A 24459-nucleotide genomic window follows, 5' to 3' on the forward strand; every position below is an offset into this window, starting at 1 on the left:
GGGGGGGGTTGGTGAGGTGTTTATCACGGATCATAATTCATCTTTTATTTATTTAGCTTCATTTCTTTGTCAGTTTATCTCATTATTATCCTGCCTTGGGTGGAGATGTAACAAGAAAGAATCCTTTCTTTTAATTAATTACTTTGATATTAGTGGTCCGCATATGAATTCCATTTTGGCTACATTTCTATGTTTTGTGAATTCTATTGAAATGCTTATTCCTTTCCCTTAAATATTTCAGTGCTCCATTGACATCTACTCCTGTATGGGCACGGGATTTTAGCTCCCCAGAGGAGTTAATTACTGAATTCTGTAGAGAATGCAGAATTGTTCGTAAAGGTTGGTCCTCCCTTCAGTTGTGGAGCTTGTTGCTATCCTGTTAGTTAGTGGCCTCTGTTACCCAATATTTTTTTGTATAGGTTTGGCTGGTGACTTAAAGAAAGCTATGAAAGATGGAAAGCCTATAATAATCGAGGTAAATCTTGCCTTGGAGAAATGCAAACTTAGACTTTTAATACAAATGGTTTAGAAAGTTCTATTTCTGAGAATGTATTAGCTAGCATTCTAACGGGGGAGGGTTGTTGCTTATTTATTTGTCTGTATTTCTCTCATCTCAAATCACAACTTCTCAAGCATCAACAAAATGTAACGTTTTGATTCCTTTAAGGGAAAAAAAAAGGTCAATGCCTTTGCAACTTGTGAAGGTTGTTTCTTAACACAAACAAAAGAAAAAAAAAAAGAGAGAAAAATGAGTGAGGTGTATGAATTTTTTTTTGAAGCAGCATGCATGCAGTAGTTTCATTTGTCATAGATATTTAACAGATGAAAGAATAAGTCATATAGTTAATAAATAAACTAATGAACATATTGTTTCTTTAATGAATTGAATTTCACTTAGATAACAAATAGTTCCTTTTTCTACTTCTTTTCTCTAATAACATTATCTTCAGGGAATAGTCTTTTTTATATGAACTTGGTTTGCTTTATAAAAAATTTAGGGAATACATTTGGATCCCAGTATATATTTGATGGATGATGAAAGCAAGGCACCAGCTAATATGTCAGCAAAAGATATTGAAAACAACCCTTTGTCAGCAACATCAGATAATAACAGTGCAAAACAAATGGAGAGTAGTTGTCCAGTTGTTCATCAAAATACAAAAGGGACTGGCACCAGCATTAGGTGTTCTCCTTCAAAAGAATGCATGCACACCAAAGAAGAGAATGAAGGGTTGGATTCTCTGGAATCTGTGGACGTAGCAGGAAATAACTCTGGAATTACAGGTTAATTCGAACTCTGAATTTATGCTGATGTATTCAATATTTTGTTTAGCCTCCACATAGAATTGATGAATGTTGACCTATTGTTCATATTTATGACCAATTTAGATTTGGTTGCCTGAGAAAACTATTTTGCATTTTATGATGTTATTCAGATGAAAGTCCCAATAAAGAGGAGACAAATAGATCTGGTTCTGTCAGGAAAGATAAATCTGGTGCTGAGCCAATAATCATACCCATAGTCTTAAAAATGGCTGAATTTGATCACAAGGTTTGTTTAGTTTCTTTTTGATTTCTTTTTTATTTGTAAAAAATCTAAAGAGACATGGACTCAAAATAATAATGGCACGGACATGGCATATGCCACTAGACATGTTAATTTCTAAAAACATATAACTTTGTTCTTGCTAGGAACACATCATTTTTCAAAATATGTGTATATATATATTTGGATGGGAACTATTGTATATATTTAATACTTTGAAAGAGATAAAGGACGTAAGTTTAACATTTGAAAACTAAATAACTAAGAAGTAAGAACATAAAAGGTTAAGCAATAGACAGCATTAAACATCTTTTATCCATCAAAGTTTAAGCGGGAAAAAAGTTGTCTTGTTTAAAAAGAAGAAAAGAAGAGGAACAAAAGCTTGTGGTGAGCAACATTCTGCAAAAGCATGAAGTGGTGAGCAACAATGAATTGGATCAAGCACAATTTACACAAAATTTCTCATGTGTTCGGTCTTTATTTTAGCCTTGTTTATAGCCTCTCGTAAGTTTTAATTGTAACTTATACACTTCTTATCTTGTTCAGGCATTACTAGAGGAATGGATATCCCCCCGCACATTCAATGACAAATGTCCTGTACAGGTATATAAACTTCCTAAATATTCAATGGTCATATTAGGAACATACAATTATATGGGACTTTTTCTGATTGAGAACTTTTTGCTTTTGAAGTTTGTGCTTAACTTGGATTTAATGTCATGGTATTTGGTTTAAAACTTCTATCGCCTAGGAGACTGTAGATTTATCCTTATAAAAGAGAATCCCGTATTTGGATATGAATTGAGATAGAAGCATCTTTTAATGTACAATTTATGGCATGTTCAGCTAGCTGAAATCAAGAGAAAATGGTAGGTGTTCATGGTTGGTTCTTTGTTCTGTTTCTTACTCTACTATGTGCCAAATCACAATGCCTTTTGAATAAGCTCTATTCGTTTGTATCACTTTTAGGTAATTCAACTTTCCAACTGTTCTTCTATACCTCGAAGGTTCTTTAAACAGTTCTCCATCCTTCATGTGTTGCAATTAAATTTCCCATCTTAGATGATAGGTCAAGCACGTATTTCCTTTGTGGAAAAAGATGCATTTCTTTCTTCTTATTATCTCAGTGTTCGATGAGTCTTTTAACGTCTCCAAATTGTTTGAGAGATGAAGTACGTGCTTTTGTGGAAAAAGATCAATTTTTTACTTCTTATTACCTCAATGTCCGATGAGTCTTTTAACATATCAAATTTTTTTGAGAGATGAAGTACCGAATAGAATATCAACCTAGTGATGACCATGTGGTCAACATAAGTAGATTGGCAAAATAATACCGCTCTGGCTTTTGATAGGGAATTAAGAGATCAGACTTGCTCTTCTTGATTCCAAATCTCAGTGCTTGATTAAATATTCCAACATTGCTCTTGAACCTTATTTTATTGCAATCCTTGTAAAGATTTGTGAAGACAAAATTTCTCATTCTTCCCCTTAATGTCAAACTTAGGTGGCTACAGCATATTAATTTTTTGAAAATATCTATGAATAAAGATATTTTAATGTAGAGTTGATGAAAAAGCCCTTACTAGTAGCATCCATGAAAGAATTTCTTAGATTTTTTTTTTTCTTTCTAAAAAAGTAGTCTCACTGAGAAAACTCTAAAACATGAGAAAACAATAAAAGCGTACACGTGCATACAAAAACAGTGAAATCAACAAAATGCGAGCCAAACTACACGAAGGGGCTCCAGTCGTTTGTGAGATCGTCATGGATCAACTTTTTCGGGTCTTATTTCCTTTTAGGTGGGCTGGCTAAGAAGAGACAGTTTCATGCTCGAGGAGTTTTTTTCCCACTTGTTGTGGTTAGTGTGTTTGTGTGCTTTTGTTTGGGAGCATTTGGAGGAACAAGAAGAATATAACTTTTAGAAGAGTTGAGAGATCGGTGGGTGAGATGTGGTCCGTTGTTAGATTTCATGTCTCACATTGAATTTTTATTTGTTAAGACTTTTGTAATTATCTGTTGGGTCTTATTTTTCTTAACTTGAGTCTCTTCTCAGAGTAGTTGGGCTCTTCTTGGTTTTTCTTCTTTAAATTTCTTTTGTGTAACCTGTATATCTTTTCATTTTTCTTAAGGAATGCTCAGCCTTTTATAAAATAAGAAGGAATTTGCCTCTATTAATCCTATTGACTCGACATGGCCTAAAAATGTTAAAATTTGATTCAGAATGAAAATGACTCATTTTTCCTAGAACAGTAAAAAAGAAAAAAAGAACTGTACCATTAGCAAACTAATGATGATAAATGGCCACCTTTTCCTTCCCTACTATGAGTTTGAGATGAAGTTTGTTATACGTTTTTAATAGAAACCGAGCTTTTATTGGGAATAAATGAAAGAATACAAAAGGGGCATACAAAAATAACACCCAAACAGAAGCCTAAAACAACGTCTAAAGGCTTAACAAGATATAAAGGACTCCAATTTGGCAAGAGCTGACGCCTTTTTCCATCATCTCTCAAACCCTCTAAAAATTCTCTCATTCCTCCCAGGACCAAAATGTTCCATCTTATCTTGAAAGGAAGGTGGAGTAAAACTTCTTTCATCATGAGATAATAATCACTGTTATCTGGGCTGTTTCCTTGTTTCCTTTGTGCTCGTCCTTCACTTCTATATCACCTACTTTATTATTATTGTGATTTCTGATATGTTCTTTGTTTCAGGATAAGAATAAGCTTATAGCTAATTTAAAGACCATTCAGGGCTATCTTTGCTCATTCAAATCACAGGTTTGTTCTCAGCTAAACAATTGTTGTTTTTCTGTATACAGATTGAAGCAATTCTTATTAGGAATTAGTGGTCTGATGGTGTGTGGCTTATTGAACAGTAATCAAGTTTAGCCAATGTCATTTGTTAATATGCTCATTAAATTATTGGCCACAGGGCTTGATAGTGGTTAATATATCAGCAACTACATTTCCACAAACACTGGATTGGCTGCATGGATATATTCTGCAGGTAACCTATTTAGTCTTTTTTTAATTTATAGACAAAAATATAAACTCATGCCTATTAAAGCAAATAGGTAAGACATGCTACAAAGAGACAATGGCTTTTACTAATCAGGATTAAGTTACTATTAAGATAATATTTATAGTTAGTTATTTGCTTTGTTTGGCAGTATTTATTTCATTAGCAAAATATTTTGATGTAGTTTACCTCTAACAAATCTATAAAGTTAAACTGCAGATGATCTCATGAGTATTTTAGTTTAGTTCTAATGATTAAATTTTATTTATTTAAATCATTTTGGCCTATGAGACAAATAGGAACTGTTGCTTTGACTGGCGTAGATTACAGCTTCCTTCTCTGAACGAAATCTGGCATATGATATTTCTAAGAAGAATACAAAGCCTAGTTTCTTTGGTAATCGTTTTCGTAATCATTTCTTCTTCTAGCACGCCCTTGTGGGCTTTCTTTTGTATTCTTCTGATATGCCCTATTGGTTGGCACCCTTTTGTGGGCATTTTTTTTTATGCCCTTGTATTCTTTCCTTTGATTTGTTCGAAAGTTCGGTTATTAATTAAAAAAAATCATCTGTGTATTCTTCTAGTAGTTTTATACAGATAAAAAATAGACGAGAAGGAAACATGTATAGGGGTGGGAAACATTAGTATAACCAGCATCGCTCCATTCAAATTCACATAGATTGAATTGAAGCAACTTCCTTCGATGAGCGTTGTGACGCTTTGGTCACCGGCGAACGCTTCGTCAGGGGAAATTTATCTTTGTAGGAAGTTATAAATTTTACGATACAGAAAGAAATATGGGCAGCGAGTCTCACTTAACGCTAGGTAATGATGATCAAACTTGGGAATTTTAAGAAGGAAAGCACAACCCTTGAAACAAGGGGTATAGTTCGGATAAGAAATAATGTCATTGATGAATGAAATTTACCAAAGAAGTGGATAAGAAGAGCCCCAATCCAAAACATCTCCAATTGGACAAAAAGAGAAGATAAGCTATAAGAGTTAGAAAGAGAATCCATTTTACACCAAGTTAAAGCAAGGAAATCAAAGAAGACTGGATAAGTTTTTACCTTTGATTTGAAAATCCTATGATTTCGTTCCATACAAGTTGAGTATAAATAAGCCCGAATAAGATTCATCCAGGGTATCTCTTTGCTTCCTTGGAAAGGGTGACCCAAAAAGAGGAGTTCCCTCACTACTCAAGATACTTAGTAGATGGCACCATTCCAAATAGCCTTCGTAAATAGAGTGCGTTGTCTTCCATCCTGATCTTCTAAAAAATCCATACCCTACCAAATGATTGTTCTGTTTTTTTTATAAGAAACAATTTTCATTGATGTATGAAATTTACAAAAGAAGGACAATCCCGAACCAAAGGAGTTACAACATTGAGAGTATACCTATGTCATTATACTCAAAAGTGTAAGTTGATGGAGAGTTTCTCAGGCAACAATGACAAGAGTGTACACATTCCTTGAGCAACATCCGTGGCTGAATCTTAATAACACTACCAGTAACTCTCAATTATACACATGTATTCATGCAAGTAATGTGTCTTCTTTGGTACAACATTTATTGCAATGATTAGTTCTTTTCTATTCTATTGGTATTGTTTACTATATTTGGCGCAATGACTGTTTTCATCAACATTGTCTGTATAATTCCATCTTAAGATTTGTTTGCATTTTTTTTTTTTTTGGGCAGTGTATTGAACAAGGCATTTCACCTGTATCAAATGAAAACGCAACACAGTCTGTTGAACACTAATTAAGAACAAAAGTTTTGTTCATAACAGGTATGTTATATTCCTCTCTCTCTTAACTGCTAATATTTGAGTTTTCTATTGAATACGGAACAAAAGCCTTCAATGCAATGTCGATTAGATAAAACAATTTGACAAGCTGATACTCGTTAAGACATACTAAAGATCAAGGCTTACACATACTATTTGTTGAGGATTGTTGGGAGGGAGTCTCACATTGACTAATTTAGAGGATGATCATGGGTTTATAATGTAGTAAAGAATACATCTCCATTGGTACGAGGCCTTTTGGGGAAGCCCAAAAGTAAGCCATGAGAACTTATGCTCAAAGTGGACAATATCATACCATTGTAGAGATTCGTGTAACACTCTTCTNTAAGAGTTAGAAAGAGAATCCATTTTACACCAAGTTAAAGCAAGGAAATCAAAGAAGACTGGATAAGTTTTTACCTTTGATTTGAAAATCCTATGATTTCGTTCCATACAAGTTGAGTATAAATAAGCCCGAATAAGATTCATCCAGGGTATCTCTTTGCTTCCTTGGAAAGGGTGACCCAAAAAGAGGAGTTCCCTCACTACTCAAGATACTTAGTAGATGGCACCATTCCAAATAGCCTTCGTAAATAGAGTGCGTTGTCTTCCATCCTGATCTTCTAAAAAATCCATACCCTACCAAATGATTGTTCTGTTTTTTTTATAAGAAACAATTTTCATTGATGTATGAAATTTACAAAAGAAGGACAATCCCGAACCAAAGGAGTTACAACATTGAGAGTATACCTATGTCATTATACTCAAAAGTGTAAGTTGATGGAGAGTTTCTCAGGCAACAATGACAAGAGTGTACACATTCCTTGAGCAACATCCGTGGCTGAATCTTAATAACACTACCAGTAACTCTCAATTATACACATGTATTCATGCAAGTAATGTGTCTTCTTTGGTACAACATTTATTGCAATGATTAGTTCTTTTCTATTCTATTGGTATTGTTTACTATATTTGGCGCAATGACTGTTTTCATCAACATTGTCTGTATAATTCCATCTTAAGATTTGTTTGCATTTTTTTTTTTTTTGGGCAGTGTATTGAACAAGGCATTTCACCTGTATCAAATGAAAACGCAACACAGTCTGTTGAACACTAATTAAGAACAAAAGTTTTGTTCATAACAGGTATGTTATATTCCTCTCTCTCTTAACTGCTAATATTTGAGTTTTCTATTGAATACGGAACAAAAGCCTTCAATGCAATGTCGATTAGATAAAACAATTTGACAAGCTGATACTCGTTAAGACATACTAAAGATCAAGGCTTACACATACTATTTGTTGAGGATTGTTGGGAGGGAGTCTCACATTGACTAATTTAGAGGATGATCATGGGTTTATAATGTAGTAAAGAATACATCTCCATTGGTACGAGGCCTTTTGGGGAAGCCCAAAAGTAAGCCATGAGAACTTATGCTCAAAGTGGACAATATCATACCATTGTAGAGATTCGTGTAACACTCTTCTATTTTGTTTCACTAGAAAAACCAGTAGTTATGAGATATTTCCATGCATCCAAGTGACAAAAACACTGCATTGCTTGAGAATGACTGGATCGTTTGATTGTAGCTTTGAAGTTTTCTTAGTGGTAGTAAGATGTGAGCGCATTGTAGCAGTAAATGTAACACGAAGCTGCCATGTCTAACACTTTGTTCAGGTGGAAAATTCGCACACTGCATGAGTGACATGTCAATTCATTCCCAATGAAGGTTTGAGCTTCTGTTCAAGTTTGGCCACAACATTTACTCCCTTTGGAAGTTGAAATTTGCAACAGAGACGTGTTCGACTTAAAATCGAACTTATTAGGTAAGATATGAAGTTTATAATTTCTAGAGAAGAGCTATCCTGGTTTGATCACCCAACATTTGTGTATTGTTCAAAATGTTTTAATGTGAGTGGCCATGTGAATTTGTTATAGACTGTTATCAACGCTGACCGCAAAATGTGCGGCGTGGATTGCTTTGGTTTGGGGACTTGGACTACTAATCATATCACGAATTCTGAATTTTATCACATAAACCTCTGTTAATTTGTACAGAAATTAAATATTTGTATAGAAATTAAATATTAGGTTGTTCAAAAAATATTCTCTAAGAACTTTGTAGAGTTTGATGGTGGAAGGGATGAAGAAGAATTGAGTGGCAACTGGTGCAAAGATAGTGACTATGCAAGGAGGTGCCAACTGAAAAACTGAAGAGCACATTGTGTGGAGGATGTGAGTGTGGAGTCGTTGACTGTGCAAGGACTATGTTGTGTTGTAGTAGGTGGCGACTAGCGAGGAGGGTACTCTAGTTTCACCGATGTTGACTGATCTTTAATGCATTGACCGAGGATCGGGTTAGGTTGGGTCGGAGTTGACCTAATTCTTTGCACATTGAACCTATACCCTACCCAAATTGGATCAGGTCCTAAAAAAAATTCAAGTTATTTAACCTATTTCAATCCTTATAATTCTAGTTGGGTTGGGTTGGGTTCTTGCGTTCAATGTACCCCGTACCCCTAGCTTGAGGAAGACATGACAACACTAGTTATTTAAGCATACTTTATCTTACTCACATCCATCTTAAAATAATTTTTGAAAGGTTATCTTTGTTATCTAATATAGGATTGTTCTAATTCAAGGAAACTTATACTTATATTTGAAGTTTTTATAATTGAGCCACAAAAAAAAAGTTGTATTTTTCTTGGCATGCATAGTAATATTTTTTTAAACCTTTTTTAGTCAGTTATGTACCTTCAAGGATTGGAAGGGTTGATTCGATTGATACTATCCAAAAATGTGGCATCAACATTATCAAAGAGAAGACAATGTTGTTGCTGTTGAAGTTCTTGTTGAATGTATACAAAAGTAACCATCGGTTATGAGCAAGGTATATTTGATATATAGATTGTTCAATTTACAGATATGTAAAGGTGGATACGTTGCCGATCATATAAATGAATTCAATATGATTATAAGTCAACTAAGTTTTATACAAATTAATTTTAAAGATAAAACTAAAGCATTGATTTTGATGTCATCTTTACTCAAGTTTTGAGTCACTGTTGTTGCGATCGATAGTTCTTGGAGATTTGAAAAATTGAAATTTGATGAAATTCAAGATGTAGTTGTCAATGAAAGTATTCGCAGCGTAAAATTGGGGGTTTGTAAATTTAGCAGAAGATATTGGGGATGCTTAATCCTCAATGTGCATAGTCGGTTAAATTCTAGATTCTGGTGCATCTTTTCATTCGTCTCCAACTAAGAAACTTTTTCGAAATTTCAAATTGAAAATTTTGGGAAGGTGTATCTAATTCATCGACAATTCAGACATATGATTGAGTCTTGATCACGTTTGAGAGAAAGTGTTTTAGAAAACATGAGTGAGAAAATACATTAAAAACAATTGACGACTAGTCACATCTCCTATAGTAAATTTTGGAGCATTTTAGTCTTGACGGTGACCATACTTGTATTGAAACAATAGGAATGGTAAAGACCTAACTACACATGACAACAAGTAAAAGGGGTTTGGAACATGCATATTATCACAGACAATATATTTTGGACAAGCATAACCATGACATGCGACATGCGACACATAACAGAGAGGGATGATGGGAAGACTAATCAATATGTCACCGATCCAATCCGATTTAGAAACTCGAAGGGTCTAACGAACTGTGGACTCAACTTGCTCTTTCATCTAAATCTCAAGACATCTTTCATCCTAGTCACCTTTAAGAATACCTTGTCACCTTCCTTAAATTTTAGATTCCTATTTCTCACGTCAGCATAACTTTTTTGTCTACTCCAAATCATGCATATCCTCGTCATAATCTTTTAATTTGTATTTAATTTTTAAAAAATTTAATAATATTCTTAAACTTTAAAAAAAATTTAAAAAAATACAGGTATATTTAATTTTGGCATAAAAACCAGTACTTTATTAAAAAAAGTATTATTAAACTTAAAAAAGTTTCATTAATATCCTTTAACCTAAAAAAATTAAAAATTACATCTTTATGCCCCAACTGTTATATATATATATATATATATATATATATAACGAGTAGCAAGAGCATTTTTTAATTTTGAAGATTTTTTTTTTAAAGTTATTTTAAAAATTTAAAGGTTCAGCTTTTGAAAAAATATTTATTTGAATATTAAATATTATTTTTTAAAAATAATATATTCAAAAATCTAAAACTAACCATTTTTTTTTTTTTTTTTGTTTTTTTTGTTTTTTGAAAGTTGAAGTATCTCTGTGATATTATTGAAGATATTTTAGTATAAAAGTACTTCATTTAAATAACTTAGCCTACAAAAAATCACTCATTTGAATTCATCTCTGGTTAGGTTTCCATCTCCTCATCTATGGATAAAGGAAAAGAGTACAAAATCCGCGTCAAACGCTTCTCCAACGGCAAATCTATGAGCGGTCACGTGCGGTCTCACTTATCGAATTCCAAATCAACACCGATGTCGATGCCGAAGCCAATACCGATGATCAACCACGATCGTCCACATTCAACTCTCATCATTGGAGAACGACGGTCGAAGCAACACAGAGATGAGCATCGAGACGAGGAAGCAGAGATGTCGATGGAGGATTTGGAAGCGGCATTGTGTCTTCTAATGATGAAAAGAGAGGGAAGAAAGGGAGTGAAGGAGGAGAATGCAAGTCATAAGAGAATGAACAATTATAATGGTTATTGTAGATTACCAAAAGCTTCGGTAGATCTCAACCGTCCATCTTCCTATGGTTCTTCTGATTATGACGATGATGATGAAGAAGATGAACAAATTTGTCGAGATGAATTTTCGAAAGTCTTCGATCCATGATCGACAATGCCTCGAATGCCTCACAGTTAGTAATTTACTTATTTATTTATTTTTTCTCGTAAATATTAGGCTCTTTTGACCATTTAGGATTGTTACGAAGATTAAAAATATTTAATTTTTGTAATTAATGTTAGTGATTATTATGACTAGTGAATATTTGATATTTGAGATATATGAGATTTTAGTTATTAGTATTTTTTTTTTTAAAAAGAATAATTAGATAACTTTAACCCAACCTTAAAATAGAAAGTTGGGTCGTGAACTCTATTGGAGTTGCTCGAATCACCAACCAAACCAACTTAAAATTTTGGGTTAGTCTCAAAAATTTCTCCGACCCAATCCGACTCAAACTAACATATCTACTCTAAATGATACTAACAAAATAAGAGACGGTTTCTAATAGTTAAAGTATCCACTAGACCTTTCAACCTATAAATGGAGAAGCATGAGATTAGGTAACATGGAACATGGTACAATTCTTTAAGAGAAATACCAGCGATGTGTCTCAACTTGCCATGCCTCAAAATCCTAAATGTTTGAAGAAGGATTTACTTTGTCGAGTTAGTGACCTAAACAATCCGAATAGAATTCACAATCTAACCTAACCTAACCCTGCATTGTCAAGGTTTTTTTTTTTTAATTATTTGAAAATATCATAATTGCAATACATTATATTAATAACTAAAATCTGATAAAATTTAAATATCAAAGATTCACAAGTCACAACGACACGCCCCGACCTTTTTAGTCTTTAAAAGTAGGAAAATATGTAAGAAGTTGTTGCAAATTTGTCTCAGTCTAAAGCTGCAAATAACCCTAGGGCAAGACCTTTGTTTTCTATTCCCTAGGAAGTTAGGGCTTCACCAATTGAGAAATAGGATTCTCGGCTGATCTGTCTTATCTTTCAATCGAAGGTTGTTCTTTGTCTTGTTTTATAGTGGAATGGTCGGGTTTAGTAATGTCATCCCTTGTGCTAGACTGATTAGGCTGAAGCAAAGGGCGTGGTAAGAACTAAATAGAAGGACCAATCTTTTCACTCTCACCTTCAGTCGAGAATTGACCTACTGGACTAGCCCTTCGTCCGAGAGGGCAGTTTCAAACCTTGTTAGTTTCATTTCTTCAAATCCTTGCAACTGTTACCACGCTAAAATATTCTTAACTTTCATACTAATCTTAAAAATATAATAAAGTTAGGTTAAGTTGTAACCCTATTTTTCGATTGGTTAGATGGACTAAAAAAAATGTCAACTCACAATCTGGCCGGAATTTTTGTTTTTTTAAAAATTCAACCTAACCCGTGCATATTCAATATGGTTTTTTTTTTTTTTTTTTTTAAACAAAATTTGAAATTAAATTTTTAATGTAATATTAAAAAAAGTCAAAGTCAATCAAGCAATGATGAGAGAGAAGCTGGTGAGTTGCATTTCTCCTTTGTCCACCAACGTGCTCTCAACTTCTCACTCTTCCCCAACATAAAACCAACCAAAAATCATTCCTACACCTCAAAATGGACAACACGCGCTTCCGCCGTCCAAACTCCCCGGCCCTCATGCCGCCGCCGTCCCCCACCGCCCTCTTCCGCAGCAAAAGCCGCTCCTCCGCCTCCATAACCGCACCGGAGAACAACTCCTGCGCTGCAAACACCAGCCAACGCTCAACCACCCACCGATCAAAATCAGTGACAAAGTCAAGAGCCAACAACAAGGACGAAGAGAATTTGAACCCCTTGAATTGTAAAACCAAGCCAGGGTTTTCCAAGTTCTTGAAGTCATCCCCGGCCGCAACCCCGTCCGCTTGGGCACTGTCGCCGGGCCGGTCCTTGGGGTCTCCCCTTCTGCCTCCACCGCAGACGGTGGAGCCTGCAGCGGTAGATGGAGGGCGAGGGAAGTTAGGTGGTCGTCGAGGCGGTGCTGTGAACGGAGTTTTGAGGTTTTTTAGATCGAAGAAGGCGGGAGGGACGGTGGAAGCGGCGGAGCTTCATCGGTTTCGGATTTTGCAGAATAGGTTGTTGCAATGGAGGTATGTTAACGTAAGAGCTGAGAGGTCCATGGCTAACGTTAAAACAATTGCTCAGGTATTACTTCTATATATGTTTATTTTATATTATAGTTATTGATTTATATGGATGAATTCTTAACCTACCCTATGGTTTATTGTAATCATCATAATAATCCCAACTTTTTAGTGAAGGGTGAATGGTAAAAAAGTGATTTTACTCAAATTTACCAAGTTTAACTCTTGGTTATAGATGTTTGGTTAATATCGAACATTTCTCGAGTATAACTCAACTATTCTATCTGAGCTACATTTTTCATCTTCAATCAACTAATAATGCCCCTTTGATTAGCGGGTCATCATTGTAATATGATATTCTCGTCAATTCGAACATAGCTCAGTTGATAAATATGATTATCGTTTTAAAAGTTGATGATTTAAATTTTTACTCTGCAATGACCGACGGAGGACATTGGTAATATTTGTGAGCTTATAAACTTAATTGGTAGAATAAGTCACTAACGTATAGAGTAACTTGAGTAGAATGGTTCATAGACTGAGTAAAATAAGTTACTAACTTATAGGGGAGGATTGATGGTAGTTGGACCAAGTTTCAATTAGAAAGATGGGTTCTTAACCTGTAAATACTCATCAGATATATGCTTCTTCTTAACAACAAAGAGAATTGAAAGGCTAAGTGATTAACGTTCCTACTTGTAAAAGATTTCTCCCTTCAAATTGTACTTTTTGCTTCTTTATTTGTTTTGACATGTTTGGATCGTGGATTATTTCCGTGGCAGGATAGAATATTCAGCGCGTGGCTTCAGAACTTGAGGATGAGAAATGGCATATTAGAAAAACGGATTGAAGTTGAAAAGTTGAGGAAGGAGATAAAGTTATACAGAATAATCTTCCCTCAAGTTACTCTCCTCAAGCAGTGGGCAAAGTTGGACAAAAGAAACCAAGAATCAGTTGGCTGCTTAGCTTCTGTTCTTTCCAATCTCTCACTCAAACTCCCTCTACTCCATGGTGCCAAGGTATTAACTCCAAAACTACTATAATTGTTTGTTTTCATGTTTTGTTTTGAAATTCTTCATTTTCTTTCCTCCTAGAATTTCTAGGAGATATAGTTCATATAAATGTCCATGGAGATTTACTGGGATACAAATCTCCATTTAAATGAGGAAGGGAAGATGAAATTGTGAGATCCAACATTCGTTCCGGAGGAGAACAAAACACATGTTAAAAATATTGAGGGGAAGCCCAATGGGAAAGTTCAAAGAGGACAATATCGACTAGCAGTAGGCTTGGCCGTTACTGAAAGAGAGAGATTTTTCTTATTAGCTAAATCAACCTACGAAAATCGTACCAGGCTGTCTTGCCTTTATAGGAAATATAACAGTAGCACATGACTTAGATTATTTTAAGAAATAATCAATAATTGACCCTACTATTAGGATGAGAGAATGTAAACACATGTAACATGAATTGAGACCTATCATTTAAAACCATTGTTTCTTAGGCGGCCTCTAGTCCAAAAAAATTGGATGTGTAGTACTTTTCTACACACGACTCACACGCACGAGCGTGGGCTCACACATCCCCTAGGCCTACTGTCGCGCTAGCTCCTCTAGGCTGTAGCCAGATGCTCAGAGGTACAACAATCGTCGTGCACCGTGCCAAGCATGATGATCATCCCATCCTCATAGTGTACATGTCCATGCTCCTCATAAGGGGGAAGTATCCCCATGCATGTGAATATACCGTATGCATGTGAATATACCGTATGCATGAGGTTTCTGTGCTTTTCATTTTAAACAAATCATTCGACACAACCTCATTCATTCCTCACATATTATCCTAGGTAACATGTTAAATATCATCACTAACTCAATAGGGTCAAGCCCAATAATTGTATGAAAGCATTATATATTTATTTTTATGAAAATGATTTAGGTATTTTAGAATAAAGATACTAGATCTTCTAAGAAAAGATTTAGATAAAAGATATAGATATTTTAGGAATATATGTATAGGCTCTACTATAAATACTCATCTACCCCACCGAGGTTTTCATAAAAAAAAATCCCAAGCCATCTCAAGTAGAGCAAAGTGTACTAATATTCTACAAAGTGTCTTGTAATCTCTTCTCGATTAGTCTTAATAAAGGGTGTGAGTGTTTCCCACAAATAGTTGTGTTCAACAATCTGGTATCAAAGCGAGGTTGGTATAGGTTGTCTGATCTCTTGAAATTTTTAGTATATGCTCTGTGGTTGCGGTTCTATCTGGCCTTCCACATCAAAAGCAATTTCGTGAGATTATTAGTAAGTTTCTTTGTGTCGTGAGTAGTTCATGACTCTGCAAGTTTTGTGTCAAAAAAGTTTGTTTGGTATTACTGAGGTATAGCCAATAGAATCGATGACTTCCAAATTCTTGGAGGAATAAAAAAAACTCAACAATAACAACTACAACACGACATGCATGATGTCCTATTTACAAAGGCAGAATCTTTGGGAGATCGTTGGCAGGAGCGAAACTACGCAGCTAGAGGAGGATTCTAATGGTGTCTTGTGCAAATGGAGAATCAAAATAGTCAAAACAATGTTTGCCTTGAAAACCACAGTCGAAGAAGAGATGTTAGAGCACATTTAGGATGACAAGACACTGAAAGAAGTATGAACATGTTTGTGATGTTGTTCTCAAGGAAGAAAAATATGAGACTACAACTTCTGAAGAATGAGTTGTTGTCAATTTCACAACGTGACATGACAATTGCTCGTACTTTCAGAGGGTTAAGTCGATCTACCGAGCAATTACTGAACTTGACCTGACGTTTGCCATTGGAGAAGCTCGAATGAAGAGAATCATTATCCACGGATTGCGACCAAAATATAGAAGTTTTGTTATTGTTGTACAAGAATGACCCACTCAATCATCACTGAGCTTGAAAATTTGTTAGTCATTCAAGAAGCCATGGCTAAATAAATGGAAAACATCACATTAAAGGGTGAAGGAGAAACACTCTACCACAAGTGAAAGTCGGAGCAACAATAAGCCATCTACCAAACGTGGATACAAAAATGGTGACAAATTAATAAGCCACTAAGGAACTACACAACTAGGGAGAGCTCAGAAGAACAAGAACAAAAACTCTCAAGGAAGAGATTTGAAGGCATTTGCTACAATTGTGAGAAGAAGAACTGCATGTCCAAGGAATGTTGGTCTAGGAAAAAGTCTATCGAAAGCAATGTGGCATCCTCCAACATGGAGGTGAAGGAGGAATGGGATACAAAGGCAATATGTCATAGAAGAAGACGAGCTAGCGCTCATGACGATGATGGGAGAGTATATCGATTACGAGAATGACTTGATCATTGATTCAGGATTTTCAAATCACATTATTGACGATCAAAGTGGTGCAATGGAAGCAGGTTGACCCTTAGAGAAGAAAGTATTACCAGGCTTGGACAACATTGAAGAAATTCTTCTACAAAAGATGGGGGAGCAAACTATACACATTTGCTTAAGTGCTGGCATGCTTGAAAATCCAAGTGACATTAATGTTGATGAGCAAGAAGTGACTCAATTAAGTGAACTTGGTGAAAAGGAAATGACAACTCAATAGTTTAGACAATAAAAAAGAATCCAAAAGTCAAATTCAAAGTATGTCAATACAACTATTATAGAAAACGAGTTAAAGAGCCAGAGACGTATGAAGAAGTATCACAAAATATGGCTTGACAGTAGGCAATGAAGGAAGAAACTATAACCTTTTAGCAAAATCAAACTTGGGAACTAGTGTCAAGACTAGAAGATATCAAACTCATCTCTTGCAAGTGGGTTTACAAAATAATGTGTCTCTTGGATGGATCAATCGTGAGATACAAGGCTCAGACTGCAGCTCCAGGGTTCTCTCAACAGTACGGACTAGAATATGATAAAACATTTAGTCAAGTAGCGAAAATCACTATCGTACAGGTTCCTCCAGCACTTGTGGTAAATAAAGATTGGAAGCGGAGTACAGAGCACCTAAAGAAAGTACAATCGTTGAAACTCTTAAGCAAGGATTTGCATTAGAAAATTAAATATCCAATACCACTTCATTGCGACAGCCAATCTGCAATTCGCCTCGTAGAAAATTCGGTGTTTCATGCTAAAAAAAAGTATGTGGAGGTGCACTACCATGTGATTATAAAGAAAATTCAGAAGGAAGTAATCGAGATGCAGCAGCTCAAGACAGAAGACCAAGTAACAAACTTGTTTACAAAAGGGCTAATATGAGAGGTTTCTTGTCCGCTCAACATGGTGGAGCAAATGAGAACTAGTGTTGGGGAGTGTTAAGATATCATCAGTAGCTTAATAAGATCAAACCCAATAATTATATGAGCCCATTGTATACTAGTAAAATGATTTAGGTATTTTAGAATAAAGATACTAGATATTTTAGGGAAAAGATTTAGATATTTTTGGAAGAGATGTATAGCATCTAGTATAAATACTCATCTACCCTACTTAGGTTTTCATCCAAAGAAATCTCGAGCAGTCTCAAGTAGAGCAAAGTGAAGTAGTATTCTACTGAATGTCTTATAATCGCTTCTCGATTGATCTTAATCAAATAATTGTGTTCAATATAACATGCATGCATAAACTTTCATAAATTGTATTATTCATAACATTACTTAGGGGTTGTGCATCATAAAACTCCTCATTTCCATACATGCGTTGTAGCATGTCATACATTTCATTGCCAAGCATATTTGTGTCACAGTATAACATGGCATCTCATAACCTAACATGCCATTATAACATAACATATCATCATAAAGTATCATATCGTCTAAATCACATGTTATCATAACATATCATATCGTTATAACATAACAGTTATATCAAACACATGACACGTGTCACATACAAAAGACAACTTTTCCAACCGTACTGATAGTAGGGTCACTTACTTGGTTGACCTTAGTCGACATTCTATATTATTTTCAAGATTGGCTTAACTTGTCCCTCAAAGTTTGTAACGACCTAAACAAAGGTATTCCACCATATTAAGAACATTCGTCTAACTCTTCCAATAGTCCTACTTCTTACATAATTACTTAAATTGAATGAACGAGACTTATACTAATCTTAATTACCATTAATAAGGTCAAAATCAACTTCGAGAGGGTAAAAAAACGTTGGCTAGCTATCTATATTTGTTTTGTTTGTGTGTCGACTTGAACCAAACCAATCATTATTCATAAAACAAGCGATTCATGTCATTATTTAATATAGACATTGTGAGTTATGAATTGAACTTGAAACAGAGTGACATAAAGGGGTTGGAACAAGCATTGAGCATGGCCATGGAAGTGATGACCAAACTAGAGGCAATGATCACCAAACGCAAATCCGAGGTAATTCTATATATATATATATATATATATATATATATATATATTTTGTAAATGTAAAAAATAGAATTAATTAGATATTAATATTTATTTTATTTTTATTTAATTTTATTTTTAACATTTATTGAAAGTAATAATGGTTTGAAATTATATAAACAAAATATTATTAATTAATTAGGGTTTATTTATTTATATTTTTTTAATAATAAAATACTAGGAACTGGAGAAAACGTTGTACATGCTAACGGAGCGGTTAAGCATGTTTAAAGAACAGGAAGAGTGCTTGGAGAAATTAGAGGATGCCGTTTGCTCCGTTACCACATTACTGGTACGTGTAATTTCAAGTATTCAAAATTAATTAACTAAATTTTATTTATTTATTTATTTTTATTTATTTTTAATACAGGCAGAGGAGAATAGTATTAGAATACAACTCATACAAGCAACAAATTCTACAAGGAAGGAGGATCCTACTTGTTAAGTCGTTTTGATTCTCAACTATCTTAATTAAGCATCGGCTGTCAATTTCATAAAACGAATACAACAATTCAATGTTCGACATTTATAGTGCTAATGCTAGTGCGAGTGCGAGTGCTGTCCCTAATGGTGTCACGGTCACCAACCAACTCACTTATGATGAGTTTAGAGATTATTCAATTCACCTTGAATTGATTTAAACAAGTTCGACTGTTAACTACGCTAGGGTAATTACCCTCGGTGTTTTGATAGCTCATAACATGTCAATGGTATCGATTCATGCTTAGTCAATTCATTCAAAATAAATGATGAAGATTTCTATGGAAGAAGTGATAAGAATCATGGTGTTCCAAATGTTTCAACTGGACCTATTGCATGATCCAAGGCGAAGAAGATTCAACAAACATTCATTCTCCATCTACAAAATTGGATCGGCTCGATTCAACCATCATTTGTAGAGTTAGAAGCGGATGCGATTGACGAAGAACAATTGAATATTTGCACGGTTGAAGTTGGAAAACTTTAAAATGTCAACATGAAAGCCCAATAGATTTCAAGTTTATTTCTTTAGCCACTCAAACATATCAACATTTGTCCAAAGATTTTATTGTTTTTTTGTTTTCATTTTGCAATGGTCAAATGGTCAAACGTTTCCCTTAGAAATCCGAGCATCATATTTGTCATTTCTAGATTTCAAGCAATTCTTATGGTAGAATTACACCCGAGCCATTCAATCAAGCCTTGATCAAGTTCGATTGTGGAGTGACTCAATTTAGAACAAGGTTTCCAAATCTTACTTCTAGATCTTCGATCATAAGAGGTAATCTAGTTCTAGCCTTTATCTTTTGGTTGATCCAAATTTCGTATAAGGAGGTGTTAATTACCTTGATTCAAGAGTTCTTGCTTCAAACCCTAACTTTTGTTACACTTTTCGAACTTACACGTGTGAAGATTGTTTTGTAGGCATTCGACTCAATAAACAGTTTATACAAATCAAAGAAATTTACTGGTGTGAAATTTGTGCATCAACATTTACATTGTGAATGGGATGGGAGTAAACCATAACCATGAATGAGAAAAAAGACGAGTAAGTGTGATTTGTGTCCTCGAAGGGGAAGACTCTGACTAGGATCAATGTTCATTGAAGGTAGGAACTAGGAACAATTCTCTCGAGTCTTTAAAACTCATTATCTATATGTAGAGTTGATCTAAATGAGAAAATTTGATGAAAAATTCACCAAATTGAAAGAGGAGGTTCGAAAGATGGATAAAAACCTAACGACCAATTTTTTTTACTCACAAAAACTTGGAAAAGACTTGATAAGTAGCCTACTAGTAGACTCTTAATCATGTTCTTGATGGATGCTCGGATAGCACACTCTTTCTTGTAACAGGCCATATGCAGATAATGAAGAACCATAAGACTGAATTACCTGGGATGCCTGTGCCCATAAGAAATCGCGAAGCCACCCATTAATAGTAATGGAACTCTAATTCAAAATTGAAATAAAAATCTAAGATGGTCATGTTCTAGTTCTTGTTTTGAAAACTTAAACCCTTAGGTTACATCTTTTAGTTTTGAGTCCACATGGTCTAGCACAAGAATTTTAGTCTTGAGTTCTGTGTTCTTAACCTTGGCTCTTATCTAATAACCTTAATTTTAATTTTTATGAGTTCTTAGTTTTGAGAAGTTGGATCTTAATCGTGGGTTATGGATTATTGTTGTATGGCAAAATAAAACAAAAATAAAAAATAGAAAATATAATCCAATAAAATCTGAATGCGTAATAAATTAGAAAATCCAATGGGCCCAATACCCTCTAAATGGGCCCGAATAGAAACAAAATGTCGGAAGCCGGAGATTGCCGAAGCTCAACGGATAAATCCAATGGGCCTAACGAATTGGGCCCAATTTGTCTTAATACCCAAAAGAGAAAGTAAAAAAAAAGAACAGTCGAAGTCGGAAACCTTTCATTTTATCATATCAGAGCCAGGTTTCGATCCTGGGACCTGTGGGTTATGGGCCCACCACGCTTCCGCTGCGCCACTCTGATTTGTTGTTTATAAGATGATTTTTCCTGTTAATATATTTTATTTTCTGATTCTTTATTTTTTTTTTTTTAAGTCTTCAATATTCCTTAAAGATTCTACTTAAAATGTATAAATTTTTTTATTAATATTCTGCTCGATATTTCAATAATTAAATTGAAAACCGAACTTTATTTTATTTTATTGTATTCCTTATATCTAAAAAAAAAAAAAAAAATATGACAATACTTGGGTTCTAAGAATAATTTTTGGAGCAAGGACCCGTGAGAATATGAAAACACTCGAAATAAAAGTACCAAGAAAAGAGTATAACACAAATCCTAAGGCCACCAACACCCGAGAAAATATAGACATGAAAAGGCATAAGAAATTCTTGCGTGATATATATATGGAAAATTTTGGAGTATGACTCGAACTCAAACCGTATAAGACAAAAATACCCCTAATGACCTCTTTAAAGGAATTCACTAAGATTCCATGAGCTCAAAGGATTATGACAAATAGGAATGAATGGCTCACCCTCATAAGATGTGCTAGACAAATAAGAAATGTATATTTTAGGGCCATAGATTCTAAGCTCCCATTAAGATAGGACGTGTTACCGTTATGCATTATCCTAAGGTTAGCTCATGAAATTATGTCAAGATATGCTACCCTAAGGACATGAACAAAACAATACCCTAAATTTACCATAACTCCCAAAGAATGCTAGATAATACTCTAATCATGCCTAAGGTGATCCGAGATCTTCCACCACGATGTGCTTCTTGAGACTCATATTTTTCTCTCCGAGGTGGGATGTCCTGCACCATGTTTTTAGTAGGATGTCACATTTGAGCCTTATGTTTCCTTTTCTTAGATGAGATGCCCTAATTACATTTCTTGCTAGAAGTCACGTTCATGTTTTGCACCAATCATGTGATCTTCACGATTTTTCATGGAGAGTAATTTAGGGTCACGTTCCGCATAACTACTAGGTTGACTATATGCTATGACTCATGAAACAATAAACCAAGATATGTCACTAGTTAGTACAAAGAAAATATATTACCTTAACCATGAACTAAAAACCCCTAAACCTCCCACGGTACAACACGATCATGATCGCTTGGAATATATAAAGCTTTGAATGCAGGTTTCAGACTAGATCGTTGGAAACATGAGAAGCCTTGGATGTAGGTTTCAAGTTGTATCATGGGAATACATGAAGCCCTAGATACAAGTTCAAACTATGTTGCTTTAGATACTTGAAATTTTAGACATACGTTTTTTTTCAGGTTCATGTCTTGTTTCTTAAATCCTTAGAACAGTGTTATAGAGAACACAACAAGAAACAAGAAACAAGAAACAAGAACATGAACATGAACTCAGCCCAAGAACAACAACAAAGTATGAGAACTAGAACCTGGGCAAAATCCCATGTTCCCAAGGCTAAGAACCTAAAACCTCATGACTAAGGTCCTTAGTCCGATCTAAGATTAAGAACTCAAACCCAAAACTAAGGTTAGATCATAATAAAAACTCAAAACTTAATAACAAAACTTGAAGGCCGTCAAGAACAAGAACATTATTTAAAAGAGTGTGATATTCTATCACATCTTAAGAACACGATGAAGACCCTACAAGTAAGCTACTTATTGATTCTTTGTAATAAAAACGTTATATGAAAGAGTATGATATTCTATCACACCTTAAAGACACGATTAAGAGCCTACAAGTAGGCTACTTATTGATTATTTGTACTAATTCATATTCTTTTATCTTTTTAAAGCGACAAGAAGGAGTTGTTCGAGGATGAAAACGGATCTGAAGTAGGTGTCATAGAGGGCCCCATGATGTTTCCATTATTTTACTCTTTTAAGTCATTTTGTCCATTAAGCCCAATGTATTCAAACTTTACTGTGGATTTGTATGTAAAATATATTGATGTTTTTTTTTAATGTAAAAAATTTTTATCGTCTCTTTCCCCGCGTCTTTTCATATTTTCAAGTTTCTAATTAAGTCGCAGCTTGTGGACATCTGAGTCATGACAAGCACTCACTCTAAAGATTATTATAACACTAGTCTAGACCTATTTCTACACTCAATAGAAGATTGAATTACCCATCTAGTTCCAAGTCCCTCCTTACGACCAGTTTACAGAATCGTAGTGTCAGTCCTGATTTGTTTCTACCCTCAATAAAAATATTCATTCTTAAAAAACTTCCTATGTAGTCCCAAGTCTACTCTAAGAACGATTTACCGAATTGCAGCCTCAGCCTTTGTCCTATTCCTACGCTCAATAGGAGCACTTACCTAAGCCATATATTTGTGTTATCCCAAGTCTTTTTCGAAGATCGATTTATAGCATTCTCCATTTCTATACTCAATAGGAATCTTCGTCTTGTGCTAATTACGCATGTATTTCCAAATCTTTTTTTCAAGACTACTTTATAGATTCACAATGTCAACCTTGATCTAATCCTACACTTAATAGTAACTCAAGTGGCCTCGGAGTTCTGGTGATACTGTTCGCATTACTATTAAACATGTTAAGCTTTCTTAATCATTCTTAAATGTCGTGGAGGTTTACTAGGTGCTAAGGGGTGTCTAGGCGGTTTTGTCCTCATCTCGCATTTTCAGGACGCCTGAGGTTAGCTCCTCTGGGCTAATCCAATCTTTGGGTGCACCTAGGTCTAGACCTCTAGTAATCGCTCATGATCGTAGGGTGTTTGGTCCACTAAGAACTTGTCTTAAGTCAATGTGAGCTCTAGTTCTTGCACCCTAATCTTAACTTCGTTCACTCATGCATGCTTTGTTAGAGAGATATTCCTATCAATCACCTAAAGCACGGGAAACACAATCTATTTATTCATGCATGCTTATTAGGGAGATATTCCTATCAATCACCTAAAGCATAGAAATCACAATATAAACATTCAAGCAAACTCAACAGAGAGATAACATCTATCAATCAAAATTTGGCATGCATCACAAATTCTCATCCTAAGGGCATTTCAATAATTTTTCATAACATACATCTCATCCAAATTGCCTTTCTCGAGTTATAATCATGTATACTCTAACCACCTAAGGTAAGAAATGCTCGTATGCTAGCACGTCCTAACAATCTCTACAATTTGAGTGCTACTTATATCGATGAAACGTGCCTTCCTAAGCGCGGTTTTTCGTTTGGTAAGGGCTCCAAATTTTCTAAAACAATCTCTGCTACGTCATCATTCAAGTCATATTAGGATTAGTATCGAAATCGACATAAAAAGCATTCAATCGGAGGTCAAACAGGCAAAAAAGAGAGACTATATCTATAATCTTGTAGAAGAAATCGAAATGAAT

At 34.8% G+C, this 24459-nt stretch overlaps 2 protein-coding genes and 1 non-coding gene across 4 annotated transcripts in view; 2 read left to right on the forward strand and 1 right to left on the reverse strand.

Annotated features, from left to right (window-relative positions):
• Positions 1-8391, forward strand: part of LOC111811517 — a 19496-nt gene extending 11105 nt beyond the window's left edge. The window contains exons 8-16 of one of the 2 annotated variants that reach the window (XM_023698408.1): positions 242-339; positions 420-475; positions 999-1284; positions 1437-1552; positions 2093-2149; positions 4261-4326; positions 4481-4555; positions 6271-6361; positions 7965-8391. In XM_023698408.1, coding sequence (XP_023554176.1) covers positions 242-339; positions 420-475; positions 999-1284; positions 1437-1552; positions 2093-2149; positions 4261-4326; positions 4481-4555; positions 6271-6333 — 817 coding nt within the window. In that variant the 3' untranslated portion in view covers positions 6334-6361; positions 7965-8391. The remainder of the gene's footprint in view (positions 1-241; positions 340-419; positions 476-998; positions 1285-1436; positions 1553-2092; positions 2150-4260; positions 4327-4480; positions 4556-6270; positions 6362-7964) is intronic. The other variant, XM_023698409.1, reaches the window with a different exon arrangement.
• Positions 8392-12710: 4319 nt separating this feature from the next.
• LOC111776516 (QWRF motif-containing protein 7) lies at positions 12711-19161 on the forward strand. The gene is made up of 5 exons (XM_023655982.1): positions 12711-13277; positions 13999-14235; positions 18514-18603; positions 18818-18928; positions 19007-19161. The coding sequence occupies exons 1-5, from the start codon at positions 12711-12713 to the stop codon at positions 19079-19081; spliced, it is 1080 nt and encodes a 359-aa protein (XP_023511750.1). The 3' UTR covers positions 19082-19161.
• Positions 19162-21059: 1898 nt separating this feature from the next.
• Positions 21060-21131, reverse strand: TRNAM-CAU. Its single transcript has one exon. It is a non-coding gene; the product is annotated as a tRNA-Met (tRNA).
• Between the last annotated feature and the right edge of the window lie 3328 nt (positions 21132-24459).

Source organism: Cucurbita pepo, chromosome LG15, assembly GCF_002806865.2.
Source record: "Cucurbita pepo subsp. pepo cultivar mu-cu-16 chromosome LG15, ASM280686v2, whole genome shotgun sequence".
NCBI classification, from domain to species: Eukaryota; Viridiplantae; Streptophyta; class Magnoliopsida; order Cucurbitales; family Cucurbitaceae; genus Cucurbita; species Cucurbita pepo.

Bases quoted from the DNA above. Each gene is read 5' to 3' on its own strand.
- LOC111776516 (XM_023655982.1), top strand. From the start codon at position 12,711: ATGGACAACACGCGCTTCCGCCGTCCAAACTCCCCGGCCCTCATGCCG. The intron at 14,236-18,513 runs GTATTAACTCCA...AACTTGAAACAG, and splicing joins CTCTACTCCATGGTGCCAAG to AGTGACATAAAGGGGTTGGA. The intron at 18,929-19,006 runs GTACGTGTAATT...TTTTTAATACAG, and splicing joins GCTCCGTTACCACATTACTG to GCAGAGGAGAATAGTATTAG.